Below are 22,423 nucleotides of genomic sequence, written 5' to 3'. Positions count from 1 at the left end.
TATTTAATTAATTTAACTTTTTATAAATTTGTAGGGATTCTATATTCTCTTCATCATTTTAGTAAATTCATTTCCAATATTATCGATTCAGTAAAAAATAACAGTATACAAATAATAAGTTATTAAGTATTAATTTTAAAAAGATATGTATTTGTACGTATCTAAAAAATAATATCATGAAAGTATAAATATATTTTTATCTCGCTTAAAAATATATATATATATTATTATGATAAATTGCTATAAATATAAAAATTATATATTATTCTAATTATAATGAAAATCATTTTTCATTGTAACAATAAAAATTGTTTAATTTCGAACATCTTTATTATTATTTTCATTGATTTTTTATAAAAGGAAAAAGAAGTCATTTCCTATTAAACTTCTATAGCAATATAGACAAGAATAAACGTGACATATAATGCTTTGGAGATCATCTGACCTCTGCCATTTTTGTATCATATACGTTTAGTACCATTTGTAGTTATAATAGTAGTGAAATAGACATTTTACATTAATATTCATTAATTATTAATTAACAGTAAATCACAATAATCGATACTAATTTTGAGTTAAATAACACAAATCAATCACACAAGACAAGTAATATATGTCAATTATACTGTGAGGTATATCAAGAAATATATATCAACGATATAATTATCTTAAATATTATAATATTAAAAAAATTGTTAAAAAATATATTACAGAAAAAAGGTAAATGGATTACAAATTTCTTGTATCTCATCTATATAATAACAGATATATATATATATATATTCTATGGTGAGTATATTTTAGGTTTCTTGGATTAAATATTCGAATATAATTATTATGCTCGAATGTGAAATCAAATTTTTAATTCATTTTTAGAAATAGAATATTTTTATTTACAATTAGATACATTATAATATAATAAGAATTATATTCTACACTTCATTAGTATGATTTCATTTCATTTCATTCTTAAAAATTAATGCATTAATATAAAATCTTACATTTAAGGATTCAGTTGAACTTTGAAAAGAATTTTAAAATAAAGATATATATCCAAGATTTTCACATTGTCATATTTGCAATGCCTTTAATCGAAATTGTTTTTCAAGTAGATATAAATAATAACAATAATCTTAAAATATATATATAAAATATTAAAATAAATATAAAAATTAAAAACAATTTTATATATGTCGAATCAGAAGAGGATGTATCATATTTTATTTTTTAAATAATATATTTTCCAAATAATATTGATCGGTGATTTACTTATCTCGAACTTCTCGCTTGTTTTTCAAATTTTTTCTTTTTTTATGTATACATTTCATTAAATTTAATAACTTTTATGAATTATTATAATTTTATTTCATTTCTTTTTATTAAATAATATTAAATATCGTTATAAATATATTTACATGTTTCAAAACTTCGCGCGGCCCTGTGACGCCAGTAGTACGCCACGTGCGCCAGTAGGTGGCGCCAGCGTGAACGTATAGACGCGACAGAAGTATTCGTAACTCGAATCCAGTGAGTACGTTTTCTCAGCTTTCCCGTGTCACGGTGTCGCGAGCACGTCTGTCGTTGACGCTCGCGGTGTCGGTTGGTTTTATCTAATCTGTGGATGAAAATTAAATTCCGCGAGTGTTAGTACCGGTCACAAGTGTTCGCTTGAGCGTGCATGAATTGCACGAGATCGGAAGAGTCGGCAGGGTCCGAGAAACAGAGAAGAGGACGAATGACGAGGCCAGGCAACGGGTAAGAGACGAGCACGGGAACAGACAGAGAAGGAGAAAACAGTGGGGAGCAAGAGACACGGAACGAAGAGAGACAGAGAGAGATAGAGAACGAAACGAAAAAGCAAAAGAAAGAAGCTAGAAGTGTGTCGGGCCAGTGTATCGAGGAAGGAGCTGGGAAATCTTGCTTTTCCTTTTCGTACGGCTGGATCGAAGGGGCAGAGGGTGTGCGGGTGGGTGGGGTGCCAAAAAGAGAGAAACAGAAACGAGACAGCTCGAAAAAGGAAGAAGTAATCCAGCCACGAAGGGTGTACGAGCTGTGCGTCTCGGGGAGGGAAGAGTATTGTGTCGACAAACGAGAGTGTGAGAAAGAGACAGTGCGGTGCCGTGTAAACATACATCCTATTGCCGTGAGTGCGTGCGCGAGTGGCAATCAGCGACGACTTAACGTCGTCGTCGTCGTCGTCGTCGTCATCGTCGTCGTCGTCGTCGTCATTGTCGTTGAACGCCGTCGTTGTCGTAATCGTCGAGATAGTGCAAAACTGCGTGGTCGGCGTCTCCTTGTAACAACTAAAGGAGACGTTAATTTGTCGAGACGAACGTACGAAAAATCGACCAACTAATGTGTTTATCACGGTGTATGACACGCGTATGAAACTTCATTACAAATGACAGTCCATCGAGTGAGAAGGGAAGTCGAGTGCTGGCTGGATTCGTCTGTCTAGCGGGCAAAGCGGTATGTGTAATTTTATTCAACGGTACATTTAGTGGACTCTTCTGTAAAAATGGCTCCTGACGCCTCTTCTTCCGTATATACACCGTTCCCTCCCACTTTCCCGTATTTTCAATCGTATTTAAATTCATTCTTTTATGCATGAAAATAGTTATTGAATGAGAAAATGTTTATTGTTTAACTATTAATTTGATTAACTATTATTTGACGATAGCTGGGTCATTTTTAACCTCAACGTCGAATGTTTAGTTTATCGCGATAAGACGGAGGCAAAAATGAAACAAATGAATACGTCTCTAATAAGTCATGCAATATAACTTAAACCTTTGAGGAGAAAAGATGCCAGAGAGATCTTTCTCTTCATAAGATATATCTTTTATTTATATTGATTTATAATATAATTATCATATATATTATAGTTTTATTATTGTAGCCATTAATCATAGTTTTATTATAATTATTACAATTCGTTATATAATTATTGTAGATTAGAATTATCTTGAAATTATTATTGTTTTAAAGTATATAATATAAGTGCATAAGTAGAAAGATAAGAAATAAATATAAATAATACATTTTTCAATAATATTATCGGTATAATTTTCTAATTTTTTACATCAATATAATAATATACAAAGTAGCCTCAGATCAAAATGATTGATACATGATTATTATCTAAAGATTAAAGATGCCAGAATTTCGATCCTGTGCAATACACAGGACTCGAGTATCGGCTGATACGTGCTTCGTTTATAAACATTCACGACCTATCCTGCATGATATAGCGTGCAACTTGCATGCGTAAACGTAATTGACAACGGATCGTGTGACTACCGTTTAGACACCCGTTACGTTTTAAAAAAGATCCTTTTACATTTTCTATAAATGTCTGACATTCCATCATATCTATTTCTAGTAGATATATAATTTGATGCAACCTTGAAACATTAATAGACAAAAATTGAATACTTATTGAAAAATGCATGTCGCGTGTTTTAACCTATCTACCAATCATTGAACATGTTATATAGTTCAATATGTACATATATACATTTTCAATGACATAAATCACAGAGGTTTCATTATTTTTTCTATAATAATATCTCTACAAAAAAAAATAACATATATTGAACACTTGCTTGAAATATTTGTGAAAGTATTTATGCCACACAGATATTAACCTAGTATAATGTTATAAAAACTTATCAGAAATTATTCAATCTCTTTTCTAAACCGGATCAATACTAAAGTATAGATAACATACTGAAATATTAATAATGTAACCAACAGACAAAATTTTTAGACAATCTTAAATTTATACTTTAAATTAGAATATTTTCTAAAAAAGTGACCTCAAAAACGGAAACGGATGGGCCTCGATATTATCGGTCGGTTAACGAACCTGGAATTCTGAAATGTTAATGTCTTATTACGTCACGTTCGTTTACCGTGGTCAAAGAAAGGGGTCAAAGAGACGAAAGGAATGGGAGGAGGAAAAGAGTTTGAGACGACTAAAAATGGCGTGGCACGGTATACCATCGCCTCACGGATACAGATTACAGAGTCTACTTCGTATCGTTCATCTTTTTTTTTTTGCTTTCTATCCATTTCTCTATCTCTTTTTTTCTACATATGCATTTCATCGTATTACATTCATAAAGTTGTCTCGCTCTCAAGTGTCTATAGTCGCGAGAAGAGAAACACTCTAATTATTTCTAATTGTTCTCGACTTCGAGGACGAACAGAGGCAGACAATAGATATCGGTAACTGCTTTTTACAATGAAAGTTATTAGAGGTTTCTATCGATACACACCCGGCATCTTCCGCGTGTCGAAGACTCATGAAATCTTGGTAACGGGAAGTTAGCGCTACCTGTTACGCACTTGTGATAGTGCGTTTATATTACACATTACCGTAGGTTATCGCCTTTTAAATCGTGAATTTCACGGAGGAGTTCGTATGCGTACGACGGTTGCCGTTCTCTTCTATTTTATTATCTTGATTGTGAAACGTCGTCTTCGCGAAATAACGCAGTTATTATGCAATATATTTTTTCCTGCTTTTTTCTTTTACTTTTTTTTTTTTTTGCTCGATGTAATTCAACGTTAAAAAAAGCGCGATCATGTGATTGGTATACAAAACAGTTCAAAGATCGCGAAAATTGTCAAGTCACAATAATAAAAACATTGTCAAAGTCATAGTCATTCTTTGTTACGTGAAATGCAAAATATAATGTTTGATTATCTTTCATAACAGAAATATTTATTTATTGATTGTGATAAGATATATAAATTATCCGAGATACGATGTGGAATTTATGATGGATGATAAAGAAAAAAAATCGGAAAAAATTTAACTGAATTATTTGCAGCTTTCACAAGCTAGTAGATAGTAAATATTCTTACAAGAAATTGAACGGGCGATTAATTCACTCTTATTGCATTGAGCAGAAGTAGGCATAGCGCATTTATTAATTTTTTAATGTCGCGTCATGCGAGATGTTGGCATTTCACTCGTCTCAGACACATCAATAGAGATGAAATTCATGGGAGATTCTCACGAATGATGATGATGATGACCTTAGCTCGACGAGGTCCCTCGTTGTCCCTCATAAGTGCTTACGTGCATCGTCGTCTGGTAATGTTAACGAGCTTCATCGACGAAACTTGTTTCCCCTTGAAGAAATTGCAGACTAATGAAATTTTTTATCTGACTTTCTAACCATCCAATCTGCTTGATTTCTGGCTAATCGAGAAACCGAGAAATTAGATTATCTTTGTAAAATCTGATTTCCTCTTGTTGAAATTAAAGTTTCACGATGAAATATTCTGACATTTTTAACTGGTATACTTAAGATGAATCAGAAATACAGTAGTGTAATTAGAAATAGAATGGCTGTCCCTGAATAAAATGAATTATTCAAAATATAGTTTGATTTAATTTCAAGATTTTAAGATTTTGATTAAATAATCAAATGAAATTAAAAAAAATATTAGATCATTTTTGTAATAAACTATAAATCATATAGAATTTAGTGATATACTTATTAATTTATCAAGTAAAATTATTGAATTAAGTATTCAAATATATAATCAATTCAATTATTGAATCACATAGGAATTAGCAAGAATCATATAAAATTTAATAATTCAATATTTTACATTTGCATATATTCCAAAAATCTCGATTACATTATACATTATATTTAAATATATTCAATTATAAATGCATTCTTAGTATCCATTCAAAATCATGATCTCTAATATATTCATATGTAAGAAATCGTATATATTCTGAAATAATACTTATATTATTTTGTAGATTTGTATACAGACAGCATAAATAGTATGTCCTTGCCGAGAAATTGATTACGAATCCTAATTGAATTACTTTAGATAATGCCTATGATTCCACTGGCATGACCGGATTAAGTATCTCCGTTGCCACGTTTCCAAATCCAATTTGCCCATGTTCATGATTATCTGTTTTCGGTGCGTATTAGTATATTATAACAGTGGTTATCAACTTTGTAAATCCGTTCTTAAATTTCTTTCTCTTTCGAAGAATCAATAAACGAAAAAAATCATCATTCGTAAAAATTAATAATAAATTTGTATGGAAATATCATAATTTACCTTAATTTTTATTAAGATAGAATTCATTAAGGAATTCAGAATATGAGGTTAGGAAAAGTTTACATTATTTCTGATTAAAAAACGATATATTTCTTAAAGAACAATATAATAATTGATAATAAAAAAAAAGTATAAATATAATTGTTATTGTTATAATACATTGAAAAAATATGAAACAAAAGTTTATGATTTTAAAAAATGATCGAAATTTAACTTTACATGCAAATTAATAAAATTAATTACAATCGTTTTATTCCGTAATTTATTCAAACAACTAATATCGATTTCGCTTCTTTTTTCTCTCTCTCTCTCTCTCTCTCTCTCTGTTTCTCTTTAGCTTGAATTACCGATATGGTTGTTGTCGAGATAAATTCGTCGTGGAGTCGTTCATTCGCGGAGGAATGCAACGATCCGTGGCACACAAGTTTACACTTCCTCCAATGTTATGCAACGCTGGTGTGTCGATAACATAGTTTCCGAGTTGGGGGCGCGTGTCGTACTGCCATGGTGTCCAAGAGGACACCGTAAAAGTTTTATCTTCAGTTGATAGCCGTATCCCGCGGTTCATAACTCGATGTGCAACGGAACCAGGTCAACGGGCGACCGAGAGATACGCGTCGTGCGCAGGTGGATGCTGATACTGGGGCGAATGTAAGGTTGTTATTGGGAAAATGTCAAGTCCAATCAGTCGTGGCGAGATATTTGGACGAATAGACGTATTGTAGGTTTTTCACACCTACCTCGGTAAAATCGTTTAATAATTCGGTGCACAGCATCCGTATATATACTTACATATAGATTTATATATACAATCGTTCGTTCGTCCATCTCCCGTGTAACAAAGGTGGCGTGAGTTCCGGAATATCGGCCGCTCGATAGGTACAGGTAACCACTGATGAACGATAAAATTAATTAGGTACACGGTAATAGCGAGTTCCATAAGATACCCTTGAGTATTTCAAAGAGGAGTGGAGTGAAGATAGGCTTTAAAGGGAGCACGCTCGGTCTGATCTTGTTTCGCTATTAATGCACATTGCAGATATGATGTAATGACTCGTCCAAGTTCTTCGTGAGACCTTATTTCACACTATAATTGATATATGCTGTGTTCGATTACGTTTATATTAAAAATAGCTTGATTAAAACTTTACGAAATGAGTCTCGAAACGAAACTTTTTTTCTTTTTTTTTTTTTTTTTTTTGAGAATCTATATATCTATATATTTTGCTAAGATCTAACATTACATTAAAAAATTTTGATTTTTGGATTTTCTAAATTTCGATTCTAAATTAATCAATAGTAACAATATTTACTTTTTTGGCTTAAAAAAAAGTTATATTTTGCAGGATTTCGAGTGCTCCATTTCTAGTTTATATCATTATCTTATTAAACATAGGAAAAATTTTATAAAACAAATGTGTCATTGGACTTGCATCTTTGGACTCGAATCTGATTTCGTTAATTGCTTACCAATTATAGTGTGATTCTGATAAGCTTGGATTGTAGGTCAATTAAATTGTTTCCATCTATTAATGTTAAAATGTAAATTAAATATATTTTTCACATTTGATTTTACAATATTCTTAAATATCTAATTTCATCAAGATCTACGAATAATTCATATAGTTAATAATTTTCGTTAGGAATTGGAAAGAGGCGTGCCGGTTTTCAAGCATAAAAATATTTCAAGGCAGATTTCAATCTCTCTCCAATTCGTCCATCAATAATGATTATTGCACGTCGTTATACTAAACGGGTATCGAATCAATTGCGAATCAGTCGATATCCATTTACAAAACCTTTTTCCGCATACCGCGCATTTTAATCAGAGCGTAACGAGTGTCTGGGCTGTGTTATGCCCACCAGGGTGATAGAAAATACGCGTCGAGACAACTCGACCAAAAATAATGGTCGACTAACTTTGTAACCTAGACTGGCCTCGAGTGTGGAGACCTAACTCAACACTCTCCATACCCCACTTTTCTTAGAAGCGGCACTTTTGTCTGCCTGCGAGAGAATTCGATCGGACAATACGAAGAAGTTTTCTGGCACACGTGTGGCTGCACGATTATCCACCGTTTTAAAGAAGAATTGAAGAGTTTTGCAAGAAACAGTCAAAATAGAAAATCGAATAAATTGGATATTTTGGAAGGCTACATTTATAATTAATAGCTTTTAAAGTGATTCGCTTTTTTTTTCACAAAAAAAAAAAAAAGTAGAAGGTAAATAATGTCATGTTTACATATGTAATTTTAAAAATATGTTTACGTAGGCAGATATATTTTTTCATATTTTAAAGATAAACTGAGTCGTAACATTTTTACTATTCTAGATATTGAAAGTATAGACAAAAATTTTAGAATACTTATCAATGTCTTTATTACACTTTATAAAATTGTTTGTCGAGTCAAATATATATTTCAGTAGGAATTTTATTTTAATAGGAATTAAAATTTGGAATAAGTATATTCAACTTTGCTTAGAATAGTTTACAGAGAGTTAATTTGTCTTAATTCATTGGAATTATGAATTATAAATTTACTTCTTTAATTTTTCTATATCTATTTTGCAATGATCAGAATAACTAAAAATTTATTTGTGCTATATTTATAACAGAATAGATAGTGAGTAATAATTTTCAATCATATTCCATTATTTTATCTTTTTCTTTTATCAAATGATATTTCCATAGTTACTTTATCTACATGCAGATATGTTATATTAAATATACATAAATAGAATAGAGATAATATTTTCATGTATCAATTTTTTACACAATTACTTTCTTATATCTCTCGACTTTTTTTATATAATTATTTAGAATATTGTTTCTAAAAATAAAATCTTCACATGATTCTCTTTTATCTCCATATGATTTATATTCTGACATATATGATCTATATCCCTAATAAAATATGAAAAAACACATGCCCAATAAAAAAATATTTAGAATTTATAACGATTTACTTTAATTATGTAAATCAACTTCTGTTAAATTTACAAATCCGATTATTGCGATCATTTATTTTAGATATCATTACATACATTTTATATAAAATTAATCCCGTTATTGCGACTAATAATCTTCACAATCATCGTACAATTCTCTTTTACGTCATTTATTCAGCGTATGAGTAAACAAGTTTGTTAAATCACGAATCGATGAGCGAATAGTTGTGTGCCAAGGAAGAATAAATTCACTTGTTACACGTATATGTATACATTCACGTGCGTCACTTATGTAAGGTGAACACATAAAGGATTATGGAACCGTATCGTTGCGTTACGAAAAGCTCTAGGTGTATCGCGCGTTCATAATTCCTGTCAAATATTTTCGAGATCAGAGGGAGGGCGTAAGGCATCTTCTTTGATTGTTGCTCGCATAAACTCTCAACGTTGTGCCGTTTTAATTTTAAACTGGCATACGAGAACGGCGCGGGAGTCTATCTTATATTTATATATATGCTTTATATATTTATATATATATATATGCTCTCTTTGTTCGTTCTTTTCATACTTCCGTGCAGTTCAAAGAAAATGTATTTTTACATATATTCCGATCTTGAATCGGCGCCATATAAGGAGTTTACGTTATTAATTTTTAAATTTCTCGTAATTTTGTTATATTCGAGATTGGGTACTTTTAATATATGATACGATAATAATTTAAATAAAATTTGTATAATGATAGTAATTTTTTTAATAACTGTTTAAAAAATAATGTTTTTTGTTAACACCAATTACAAAATTTATTATTTCTAATGAATATAAAGTAATGTAAATGCTATGATGAATATAAAGTAATGTAAATGAAATGGTAATAATGAGTAAATTTTTTAATTTTGTTTTTTTGCATAATTACAATATAATTACATCATGAATGTTTCTAAATAATCTTTTTACATTATATAAAGAATTGAGATAAATCAATCTAGTAACCATAGGAAAATGATTTCAAATTAAAAAAATTTATTATCCATCGTATAAAAAATGTAAAAATTTTTTTCTTTATTATTCTCTTTATAAATCCATTATTTATAAGAAACAAATATTGAAAAATAATAGTGCATACATGTATAGCAAATGCATAGCAAGAGTTCGTGAACACGGCTCCTCCTACATGTTAGTTATGCATCGTTTCCGCCTTTGACGTAGCATACGTAGTCCTGACGTAAATGTGTTTCGTAGCACGATGGCATGAAAAGAAACCGGAACTGGCGTGATGCCTGCCTGACAATCGAACAAATATTCTGGTCTATCAGTACGTGATATCTTCTCTTTGATCTGTTTCTTCGATTTTTTTTGCGATAACTTTTAATGTATAAAATATGAAATATTCCAATAATTAGTAACAGGTGTAGAATTTTGTCTCATTTTATTTAATTGTTTAATTTTTTCAAATAGTTTAAAGCAACGAATTAGTTAAGAAATAGTTATATAATACGTGTATATAATATTAGGAGCATATATGTATGTAGGAAAAAGTTTTGCTGAATTTATTAAATATTTAATTTTTAATTTAATTTTCAATTTGTGATCTCATTGGATAAATTATTTCTTATGTCAAAAATATGAATTGTTATATAGATGGAAATTATTTGGATTATTTGGATGTCTTCTAATTTAAAATCCCAAGTATTGGCCATCTGTATCCTCTACCGGAAAAGACTCTAATTTACTGTAATTTTTTTTCTTTATTTTCTTTGAATCATCTCTCAATCACCATCATTTTCACAAACATCGTTTTTTTACTATTTTTTTCACGTCACTTTCTATTCAAATCAACTAATAGAAATATCTGGTATAATCATTTTTATAAGAACCATTTCAGGCAATAGAATAAATCAAAATAGAATTAAGAGAATCACATCCTTTTCAAATTTCTAAATTGTTTCTGTATAATCGTACAAACAGTATTCGGTGTGAGATGTACGAATAACACATTACCATTGAATCTAGGAGACTTCAAGTTAGGGATATTTACGGTGACATCGTGTTTGATTTATTAACGATTCAATTTCACCCTAAGTGCGGCCATTACGAATCGAGATAGGGACCAATGCATTCAAATCGAGCTATAAATTATTCAAGCCTCTTTTCGTCGGTCGAGAACAACTGGTTCTCTCAACTTGTGTATATTGTACAGTAACGAACGATAAGAAAGCAATTTCGCGTGCAGTTGAAACAATCGGTGAGTCCGGTGAATCGCAAATTGCAATCAGTACGTGACCACTTTTCATTGAAGCTCCACCAAACTTGCGGAAACCTTTTTTACCGATCGATCTCCCAGCTCCCAGTCGATCGACGAGGCCCTGCTTAATTATTATTTCTTCCAGGTCTAAAAATAATCACCGACCCTCTTTTCACGATCCGTAAACTCGTTGCAGCGGAAAATGGTCGTCGAAAGAGGATCGATCGATTTTGCAACTAAAGCTACGTCGAATACCGTTTTCGGTATTCCGGAAAGGACACCGGAAACGAGACCCGCTTACCCTTATATATAGAAGCGATGGGAGATTTCCTGTAAGAGAGAAACGGTACAAAAATAAGAATATATACAGGATGATTCAAAAATATATATTAATACTTTAAAGACAGATTATATATACTAAAGACAAAATGTTATATGCCCTATATCATCATATATATTTTAGTTAAGGGTCTGAAGTATTTGTATTATAAATAAGGTTAGGTTAGAGATACATATGACCGCCCTTTTCAACTCATTAAATTTTTATTTTAGGAATTTTTTAAATTTATTGTGCATTTAGTGATGCAAGTGATTTGTAAGAAAAATTAAAAAATCAAAAAATAATATATTATTGAGAAGAAGAATATAGAAGATGGATATTTCGAATATTTTCTTTAAGCATTCATAATTAAAGAAGTAAGATATGTAACATATATATATATATACAAATTTTATTGTGCAATTAATATGCAAATTCACTTATAAAATAAAATATTGAAATGAGAATCATTATGAAAATTATAAATCACCCTTTTACTTGCAAGCGATTATCTTGAATCTGATTCTTAGACGCATCCAATAGGTGCGTAGAAATTTATTTTCCATATAAGGTAGACAATCGATTCGTTGTTATTTACGGATGCGATGTTCGCATTTGCACGTATGCAGCACGTGTATGTTATTATTGCAGTCACGATACTGAATCTTTTCGCTGGACAACACGACCACTTCATACGATTTTTGTGTTGAGATCTGTGCGGAAACATTTATTTATGTTTATAATTGCTTCGAAATATATTCATTATGTTTATGCAAAAAAAAATTATGGGAAAATTGAAAGATGCTTATGAAAGTAAAACTTGTAAATTGAAAGTAAGTAAAAAATTATGAAATTCTAAATGTTAGGTTTGGGAAAAAAATTATTTTTAGAATCCTTTAAGATTAAAGCAATCAAATAAAATTATTATTTTATCCTATTATTTAAATCTTTTGTTAAAACTTTATGCTTCCTGTAAATTTTAAATGAAATTAATTTCGAAGCATATTGAATTTTTAATATAAAAAATAAATAAGCGAGAGTTTTATTTTAGATATTCAAGTAGAATGTGAACCTTTAACATTAAAGAAAAAAATTTTTAAATAATCACGAAACACATAGTATATAGAGCGGAAAACTTACCGCTTTCCAAAGCTTGAAGATTTTCATATTTAATAAATATTCTAATTTATTCATATATTTTATTATGTGAATGTTTATTATTTGAAAATAAAAATTAATTCTCATTTATATTTATGAAGAAATTATTATTATTTTATAGATAGACATATATGGGTTAATAAGAAACATTGATATTTATTTCATCACTCAAGCAATAACTCTATATCATTCTTGATCAACTTATCAATCTACCATCATAAATCATCTTCACAACTTTCAATCACATCCATCCAATTTCCATTATCGTTGAAACCTCTAGAAATGGGTTGGAACGGAACAAGTTTCACCGTTGCGCGATCCAATCGACCATTCACGGCTCGTTTCCTCATTTCAGCGACACGAGATGCATCGGAGGGTGGGGTACAGCAACTACGATGGCAAGATTGCCGGCCTCTACGACCTGGAGGAGACGCTTGGCCGCGGTCATTTCGCCGTAGTGAAGCTCGCCAGACATGTTTTCACCGGTGAGAAGGTCGCAGTGAAGGTCATCGACAAGAGCAAACTCGATGAGGTTTCGAGAGCACACCTTTTTCAAGAGGTAAGCATATAGAGATGACATGGTATTTATTTTTCTTTTTTTTTTTTTTTTTTTTTTTAATTTTATTTTATTTTTGAATCGTTCTTTGAATTTAAATTGTTATCCTTAAAAATATTCTGAATTTTGGGATATCAGAAATTATTAGCTTTTTTTTATATCTTTCGAATCGACAAGTAGATTCTAAAAATATAAGTTTTAATATTAGAAAATCATTTTATCAAAAATTACGAATGTTCAAACGCAATCTAAAGTTGATCTAGGTATTCTTCTGTTTGCTAAGCAAGAGATAGAATTAATAAAACAAAACAACTTTTAAATCGCTGTAAATTAAAACATAAATTATTTCGACGAGTAAAAATTTAATTAACAATTAATATCTTATTTAAAATGCATATAGAAAATGAAAAACTTATATTATTACAATCTCAACAAATTAGGATCCATTAAGTTATCTATTTTTTATCACTTTTATAGTAGATATCTCATTTACATAACTATCGTCCCATTGAATACGTGAGTCAGTAATATGCATTTTAAAGATATTTTCTAATTCTATTCGTCGAATATTATAAATCGAAAAAGTTGATAATATTTAAAGGAATTATTATGAAATTAGTATTTTTAATAAATATTTTTCAAAATATTCACTTGCATAGAAATATATAAAAGCGATATTCATTCAATTTTTTTCTCCCCCTTTTTTTCTGTTTTTTTTTTCTTTTCTTTTCTCATTCGTCGCATGTCTCATCAATGCAAGTCGACGAAGGCGACCGCATATCCTTCATCCCTTTGTTCCTGCACCCCTGTGAGACGCATGAATGGGAATACGTCGAGCACAAAGCGAACCGTGAAGGAAATGGAAACGCGTGCTAATCTCTTCCTTCTTTCCGTTTGCTCGCTCAATGGTTGTAATGCATCGCGTGTATCTTATTCGAGAGCATGGGGTTTTCTTCAGCTTCTCTAACCTTTCACATCTTCGCTTCTTCTGCCCGATCATCGAGGCGATCGTACATGGATTTGCAATGGATTTCTTCTTTTAGACGGGATATTGGATAAAGTGATAAGTCGAAATTAATCTAAACTTTTAAAAGTAAAAAGCGATAAAATTGATTATACATGCAATTTTGAAAATAGATTTTGAAAGAATAGATTTAATCGAAATATAAAAATTTTCGTACGTTCTATAAAGAGGGTTTATTTTATCGGATAAATATCTTATTATTTTGTCATTTGTTATCACTTTTCTTCCATATCTCTCAATTAATTCTCTAAAGATTAATTCGTCATCATTTTTTTTTTTTTTTTGCGAAGGTCCATTATTCTACTAACTGATAAATACCCTCTTGAAAAAATATGATGGTTTTGAATTGATGAAATTAATACGAACGTCACTTCATTTTTCAAGTACGCATCATTCAGATAATGCTGCGGCAATGGAACAGGTAATAATCCATTACAGCCTCTAAATAATAATCCTTCGAATAATAGGAATTTATTTATAAGTGGTTTCAATCAATAGGAATTCGTTCAATTCATTTTATCATATACATTCATACAAATTTTATGCCAATCCTGTGGATAATAATTATGATTATACGCCATTCCAGCAGTCTATAATAATAATCCAATAAAATCTATATATAATTTCAATATAAAAAAAGATACAATTGAATTATATATGGATCCAAACACGATGAGAATTAGCTCAATAAATGAAGCTCAAATAAACTGAATTTCGCAATAGGATAAATTTGATTTCAATGAAGCTCAGATAAACTCGGTTGTTCTATCAGCTCTAATATTTCTTCCTACAATCTTCATTATATCGAACATTCGATGTTAAATATTAACGACCGATTGCGTAAGATCCGCTCGACGGCATCGCGTAGGAAATATCTACGATCCGCTTCGAACTTGTAGATCTTGTTAAGGTCAACGAGATAATGGCCGCGATGGAGAGAAGGAGAGAAAGGGTCATTGACCATCCGTACGAGGGCAAATGTCGAACCATCCTGCCTTCTCTGCCCCATGTCTGATCATCATCCTCTTTTGTTTCTATATCCGCAGGTGAGGTGCATGAAGCTGGTGCAACATCCGAACGTGGTCAGACTTTACGAGGTGATAGATACTCAAACGAAGCTCTACCTGATCCTCGAGCTTGGCGATGGCGGCGACCTCTACGATTACATCATGCGCCATGACAGCGGCCTCAGCGAGGAGGTATATATCTCGAGATCGTTTCAACATATTCCACTTAATGATCCTGTTTTACCGGGGAAAATGAAGTCATTCTGCAGGCATTGGCTTCGTGCAGAAGTTTTTCCCTCCCCATCTTTTTTTTTTCCTCTTTTTGCTATCTTGTTATTCTAGGTCAGTATTTCTTAATATTTTTCTATTTACTCGCGACTCAATTGAAATCTTAACAAACAGTTTCTTAATCATAAAATATATTGCATGCTTGACTAGTTTAAAATTAATTGTAACGTATCAAGTATGTATGAATAGTTTTTAGGTATTACAAAATAGTTGTCTTTGAAACATATACATATAAATATTTATGTCCATTTTAGTAAATTTTACAGAAGTTTATATTAATTCCTTGATTAGATAAGAATATATTTACGAAGAATACGGAGATAATTATATGATTCGAATCATATTATTTTATTTTTTCGAATTTGATTATTGTTATTGTATTATTAAGTTAAAAGAAAAAATTTTATTGTATTTCGAAAACTTCAGAAATACATCAACTCAGAATCAAATCATCGTTTAAAAATATGTTACAGCGAAATTATGAACAGTTTCCAAAAGTAGTTTTTTTGGAAATCGAATAAGATAAAATATCAAATAAAATACTTTAAAACATCGAAATTTAAAATAATATTTAAATCAGTCTAGATATCGAGAAAAATTAAAACATTATTCAAAGTAATATTTTCTAATAATAAACAATATACATTATTCTGATATATCTTAGATCTCTTAATAGTTCTGCTCACCATATCTCCAATTCTATTAATAACAATTATACCATTGATCAAATTCTACTTATCATACGCCACATATGAATCACAAACGAATCGTAGTCATCGTATACTGAAGATGGAGCATTCCTTACTCATTACCGGAAATGCTGTAAATAAATTAAGAATTCTTGTAGCGAGGCATGATGTGTTTCGTTTGATCAATTTATTCCATACCATTCAATTTTATGGAAACTCGAGAATATCCTCGATTCGTTGTTTTTCAACATGATTGATGGGGCATCAAGGCTGCAACCTTTGCTTTCTCGAGGTTTCCGCTCATATGCTTTTAATCGATCACAGGTGGCCAGAACGTACTTCCGGCAAATAGTCAGAGCCATATCGTATTGCCATCGATTGCATGTGGTGCACAGGGATCTGAAACCTGAGAACGTGGTGTTCTTCGAGAAACTCGGTACCGTGAAGCTCACCGATTTCGGATTTAGCAATAGATTCTGTCCTGGTCAGAAGCTCGAGACTTCCTGCGGTTCCCTAGCGTATTCGGCGCCGGAAATCCTACTTGGCGATAGTTACGACGCTCCTGCCGTTGGTGAGTACGATAATATTGATTTGTTTCAAGCTATTTTTTTACTTGTGTCGGTGCTTTTGATAGTTTTAGAGATAAAAAAATGAAAATATATTCTTGAATGAAGCAATGGGGAAATACATTTAATTGTTTTTCATATGTTTTATTTGCGTCGTTGCGGAAATAAGGAAATGAAACAGTCATAACTTGTTACTTTCAAAATTACACAATTTAAAAAATAATAATTCTTGTATGAAATACTTTTGAACAATTAACAATATCAATATAATGTAATTATTATTTATATGGTTTACAATTTATAATTTTAATGGATTTTAAAATGAAAAAAAAAAAAATGATTTGTGTTATCTTTTATGAAAATGTGTTGGTATAATTATAAAATGTTAGAAAGATAACGAATGAACATAGAAGCATACTAATTTGTTGAATATGTAAAAAACATTCTGCATAGTTGGAACATGTTAAACATAAAATATTTTTTTTTTTATTCTTAAGAAATGATAAATATATTTCATGCATATCTAATATGCAAAATTTCTTTAATCTCAATTTTAAATAGAAAGAACCAATACCAAATTTACTGGCAATGTTTTATCAACTTTTTTACAATTTACAATTTTACATAAATGTAAGTACAATCCTATACCAAGTTGAATTCCTCTTATTTATTATTAAACTTGAATTTTAGCATATCAATGTAGATCGGCATTCTTTTTCAAGAGGGATGATTCTAAAGACCATTGTTACATTAATTTGTATTGTCATATCTTTATGTCATAATAACTTTCTCATTGTATTTGATGAGAATATCTATCAAGAATTAAATATAAATTTGCTATTGCTATTATCATCACTTTATTCCATTTTCTGAGATATATTTAATAAGATCAGATTTTCATTTTAGGTAACAAATAAGAGGAAATTAACTAATTGTAACTAATGATTAAATAAAGCAATATTTTAATATAAAAAAAAACTGATAAAGTCAAACTCATCTTGATATATTAACAATTAAAGTAATTAATCCATTTGAATATGAACACGCCTTGTATTCATCGTTCCAATTCGCATTTTCAGATGTTTGGTCACTAGGCGTAATTTTGTACATGCTAGTATGCGGTCAAGCGCCTTTCCAAGAGGCGAACGACAGCGAGACCTTGACTATGATCATGGACTGCAAGTATTCGATACCGCCACACGTATCCGACGGTTGCAAGCGTTTGATCGCGAGGATGCTCGTTAGGGAGCCAGAGGGCAGAGCGACGCTCGAGGAAATAGCAGCTGATCCTTGGCTGGCCATTGGACCCGACTTAGATTCGGTGGAAGCGTTGCCTTTGGTCTCGAGGCAACAGGTGTCTGATGATCATCATAATCATATAATAACTAAGATGGTCAACGGGAACATTGCCACCAAAGAAGAAATATTGGAGTAAGTATGTTTGTCAAATATTGGAGAAGCTCAAATATCTTATACGAGACAGAACAGAAACCAGATTGATCTATTGAAATTTGTATATTTTATTATTGAGAATCCCATCTTGAGATTTTTAAGACTTACAGTATAGAATTAATCTTTTAATCAAGTACTTAATACTACTTTACTTTGTTAAAATTATTTTTAATTATAGAGCTCTGGACAAGAACGAGTACAATCACATAACAGCAACATATTTCTTGCTAGCGGAAAGAAAATTACGAGCTCATCGTCAGGAACAGGTGCAGAAGACACGCCCGGAAATCCTCGAAGTATCGCCTAGGTATATTGCACACAAGCACAAAACTCGTTCATAAAGACAATCAAATATATATTAATCATTCTATACATTTAACTATCGGTTATTTTCAGCCGGCAAGATGACGTAGCCACTAATATGCGTACCGACCAAAATTCATTGAGCACAGTTAACCAATCGCTATTGAGTGTGCCACGGACACCGGGTGACGTGCCTCAGGTAAGTATTCGACGATATTTCTCTTTTAACGTACTATCGACTATACAGTGCATACAAGAATGCGACGAAGTAAATCGCGATTTATTATATGAACATTTTTTTTTAGAATAAAAAAGAAACGCTTGTTCTCGTTATAGAATATTCGAACGCGGAAGTGCAGCATCGTCCAGGAGGAAGAAGACGAGGACGATGTGTCCTCGTGCTCGGGTCGCGACGAACGCGGTAGCAATTCCACTTTGAACTCGTTCAATCGTCGTGGTTCCCGATCTGAGGGCAAATTGTCGCACATTCTGCAAGAGAGGCTAGCTCAACTTCCGGAGAAACCGAATCACAAGCCTATATCGTCCCAGCGGAACTCGCAAAAGGACATTAATGTGATTCCTGTAATCACGGACGGAGAGGAGCGACTGATGTCTAGTCCAAAGAGCGGAAAAAGCGATTCCTCGTCGCCTGTCCAACAGAAATCGGGGGTTAGACCTCAAGCGGGCAATCAGCTCGCGGACAAAGTACCTGCAACAACGAAATTCGACTCCACGAATCAAGAGAACCTGAAAAATCGTTTCGATGATTCGTTGCCCGGCTGGTCGAGAAGGGGATCTTCGGAAAACAGGCCGAAATCGGTATCGGACTGTTTAAAATCGATGGGACCTGTCCCAGCGAACAAATGGAGGATGGGGTCGCAACACCGATCCTCTGCCTCGTCGCTGGACTCTTCGTTGACGATGAGCCCGTCGAAACCGTCCGAAGCTAGCACGACGACCACCACGACCACTATCCTAACAGAGTCATCCACAGTGTCGATTCCTTTAAGACCATTGACCGGGCTCAACGATAATCTATCATTAACGCCTAAATATAAAACCATGCCGTCACCAGGAAGTACTGGTTCTACATCCACACCATTAAATGAAATTCTAGAAGACGGGGACGCGTTGCCTCTATCCGGCAGCGAGAGCGGTGGTTCCAAGTGTCGGGTAGTCAGAAGAACGGGATACGAGCAGAGAAAGAGCAAGTTTCACAAGACGCGTACAACCTCCTGCTCGAGTTCTGACGCTAGTGACGACGACAGTGAGAGTAGGAAGAAAAGAGCACACAAATTGAGCACCTCTGCGAGCAAATCGATGTCTTCTCGACGTGACAGTCACGACGATTCTAGCGACTCGCAAGATCCTGGAGGGAGCGGTGGGGGTGAGGGTGGGGGTGGTGGAGGTGGAGGAGGTGTAGGAAACGGGGAGCGAACAACGGAAACACCACCAAGTGAAACGAATCGCAAAGACAATGGAAACAACACGAATACCACTACCACAACGACTACAACGACTGGGGGAAGACATCGGTGCTCGGAAAATCAGGTTATATTCGGCAGAAGACATCGTGCAGGTAGGAGAAGAGCCGGTGAAACGCGGCTACGCGAGAGTCAGTCTTTAAACCGCATCACGGAAGTCCAAGAAGCGGAAGGACCTTCGGCGTGTCATAATCATCACGTGTCTCGCAACTCCGCTGTTCTAGGAGTTCAAAGCATGTCCTCGTCGTCGTCGTCAGTGCAGTCTCAGAGCAGTACAGGTTCTCATGGAGTTCCTCAGCCCTTATCTCAAGCAGCAGCGACTGTCCAAAAGGCCAAAGGTTTCGGAGCAAGGCTTCTGCAAAGTTGGTCTCTCAGCGCCGGCAAGTCCTCGTTGTCTCAATCGTCGAACAAACACACGAATTGTAGCCCCAACGGCAGATGTACCAAACAAGAAGCGCAACGGGATGCTTGCCAGAGGATCGAGATGTGCGACGAAAGGGAATTGAATGGTGGCTCGGTTAATCAAATACCGTCCAACGACAAAGAAAATAGAAACGGGTCAATGAATAGGAACGACTGCAAGAACAGGAAAATCCGGTTGCTTAGTCGATATTTCGCCGTGCACAAGAAACTTTGTGTTCCATTGCCAGGATTGTTCGGTAAAGGGCGGTTGTACAAGGCTCGATCTTGCGGTAGCATTGCTCGGGACCGTGTCAGTCCACCGTCGCCGAAATCCATGTTGTTTTGCGCCACGACCGACGACAAGTGGCGGGATCGTCGACAATGGTGCGACGTGAAGCATCAACATCGTGGCAGCGATGGGGACATCAATCAGAACTTGGGTCTGTCGCATCTGGTTCAAGAGAGCGTGGTAGGTAAAGGTTGCAGCGCGTTGCCCGCGGTTTGCCACATCCACCTGGGCGATGCATCCAAATGTTGTAGTCTCTGTTGATGAATCTGTACGGCGAGTAGATTGATGCACAAACGACGACGGAGAAAGACACCGTGGGTCGCGTAATTTTGACCTGAAGTCGCTGGAATCATGGTCGAAGCGACCGTAGACGAGAATCGTCACTGTTCCGTGACGAGTAATGATTGCTTGCGATCAGGAAATGGAGAGGAGGCGCGAAGAAGAAGACGCAAGGGAACGTAAGGAGACGTAAGGAGATACGATTATACGAAGTGCAATCAATTTCATGATGGTCGTTTTGCGTGCAGAGAGGGAGAAAGGAGAGTAGAAGGTGATGGAAAGGAAGATACGCAAGAAGACGTGGTGTGACACGATTAAACGCAAGATAAGGAGGATCTTCTGTACGCGATGCGTCGTGTTGATCGTGTAGTTAACAACCGCGGTCTCTCAGCCGATTACGCAGCACGCGTCACAATGGTCAATGTATTCAATCGATCGTGTCGTGTCCCCTCCAATAGACCGATGCTGTACCAAGAGTATCCCGATCCTGTTCTTTTCAAACGCGACGCGTAATCGAAAGAGACTAGAATAATAAGGGTCATGTCGGAGAGGGAGAGAGCGTTATCGATCGATCTTTCGCTCTGCGGGAAGTGTATCTAGTCCGTGTGAACAAACCTATATTAAAAATTACAGAGTTTATTATTATTAATATTATTATTATTGATATTTTATTATTATTATTATTATGATTATTACTATTGACTATAATTATTAATATCGTCATTCTCTTAGTTATTGTAATGCAGATATCGACCGAATCGCACGCAGAGTCGCGAGGGAAAAAGATCATCCGACATCCATGGACATTGGAATCTCGCAATCTCGAAGAGTCTTCTTCTTTGTTCCGCTTTATTTATCTGTCTGTCTCCCCATTTATCCTTCTCTTTATCCTTCTCCTGTTCCTTCCATGGATTGCGATCTTGCTACTTTTTCCTACGTGTAACGTAGAAAAATATATTCGTGGCTGTTGCGCGGTAGCGTGCTCCAAGAGTGAACAAAACTCGTGTTCCCTTAATGAGGGAGACTATACTTCTATATGTAACACGCTAATCGATTAAGCTTATGCGTATAGCGTATCGATCGAGGAACGTCTTCTGTGGTGCTATACGCGAAGATCTGACGCGACGAAGAAGAAAAAAAATGGAAAAAAGGAAAATGGAAGATATTGAATTTTTTTAAACTATCTTTTTTTATATTATTATTATTATTATTATTATTATTATTATTATTATTATTATTATTATTATTATTATTGTTATTATTATTATTATTATTATTATGTCCTAGGGGATAAATACGATGATACGATACGAA

The 22,423-nt window shown here is 33.4% G+C and overlaps 1 protein-coding gene across 2 annotated transcripts; it reads left to right on the top strand.

Moving 5' to 3' along the window:
* The first annotated feature begins 2,098 nt into the window (after positions 1–2,098).
* Positions 2,099–21,758, top strand: Snrk (SNF related kinase). Of its 2 annotated transcripts, XR_015294499.1 has the most exons (9): positions 2,099–2,469; positions 13,126–13,329; positions 15,397–15,549; positions 16,659–16,905; positions 17,980–18,331; positions 18,531–18,659; positions 18,749–18,854; positions 18,992–21,298; positions 21,358–21,758. XR_015294499.1 is itself a non-coding variant. In XM_012491878.3 (8 exons), exons 2-8 carry the CDS (start codon positions 13,135–13,137, stop codon positions 21,089–21,091), a joined length of 3,282 nt encoding a protein of 1,093 aa, XP_012347332.2. In that variant the 5' UTR covers positions 2,099–2,469; positions 13,126–13,134; the 3' UTR covers positions 21,092–21,758. The 2 variants fall into 2 exon arrangements, 1 of the variants encoding a protein (XP_012347332.2); XM_012491878.3 differs by having other exon boundaries at positions 18,992–21,758.
* Positions 21,759–22,423: the final 665 nt, after the last annotated feature.

Source organism: Apis florea, unplaced genomic scaffold (assembly GCF_048593485.1).
Source record: "Apis florea isolate Af1SG1 unplaced genomic scaffold, ASM4859348v1 contig_3773_pilon, whole genome shotgun sequence".
Taxonomy (NCBI): domain Eukaryota; kingdom Metazoa; phylum Arthropoda; class Insecta; order Hymenoptera; family Apidae; genus Apis; species Apis florea.
Note: the sequence above shows the minus strand (reverse complement) of the source record. Positions and strands in the feature narration are given on the sequence as shown.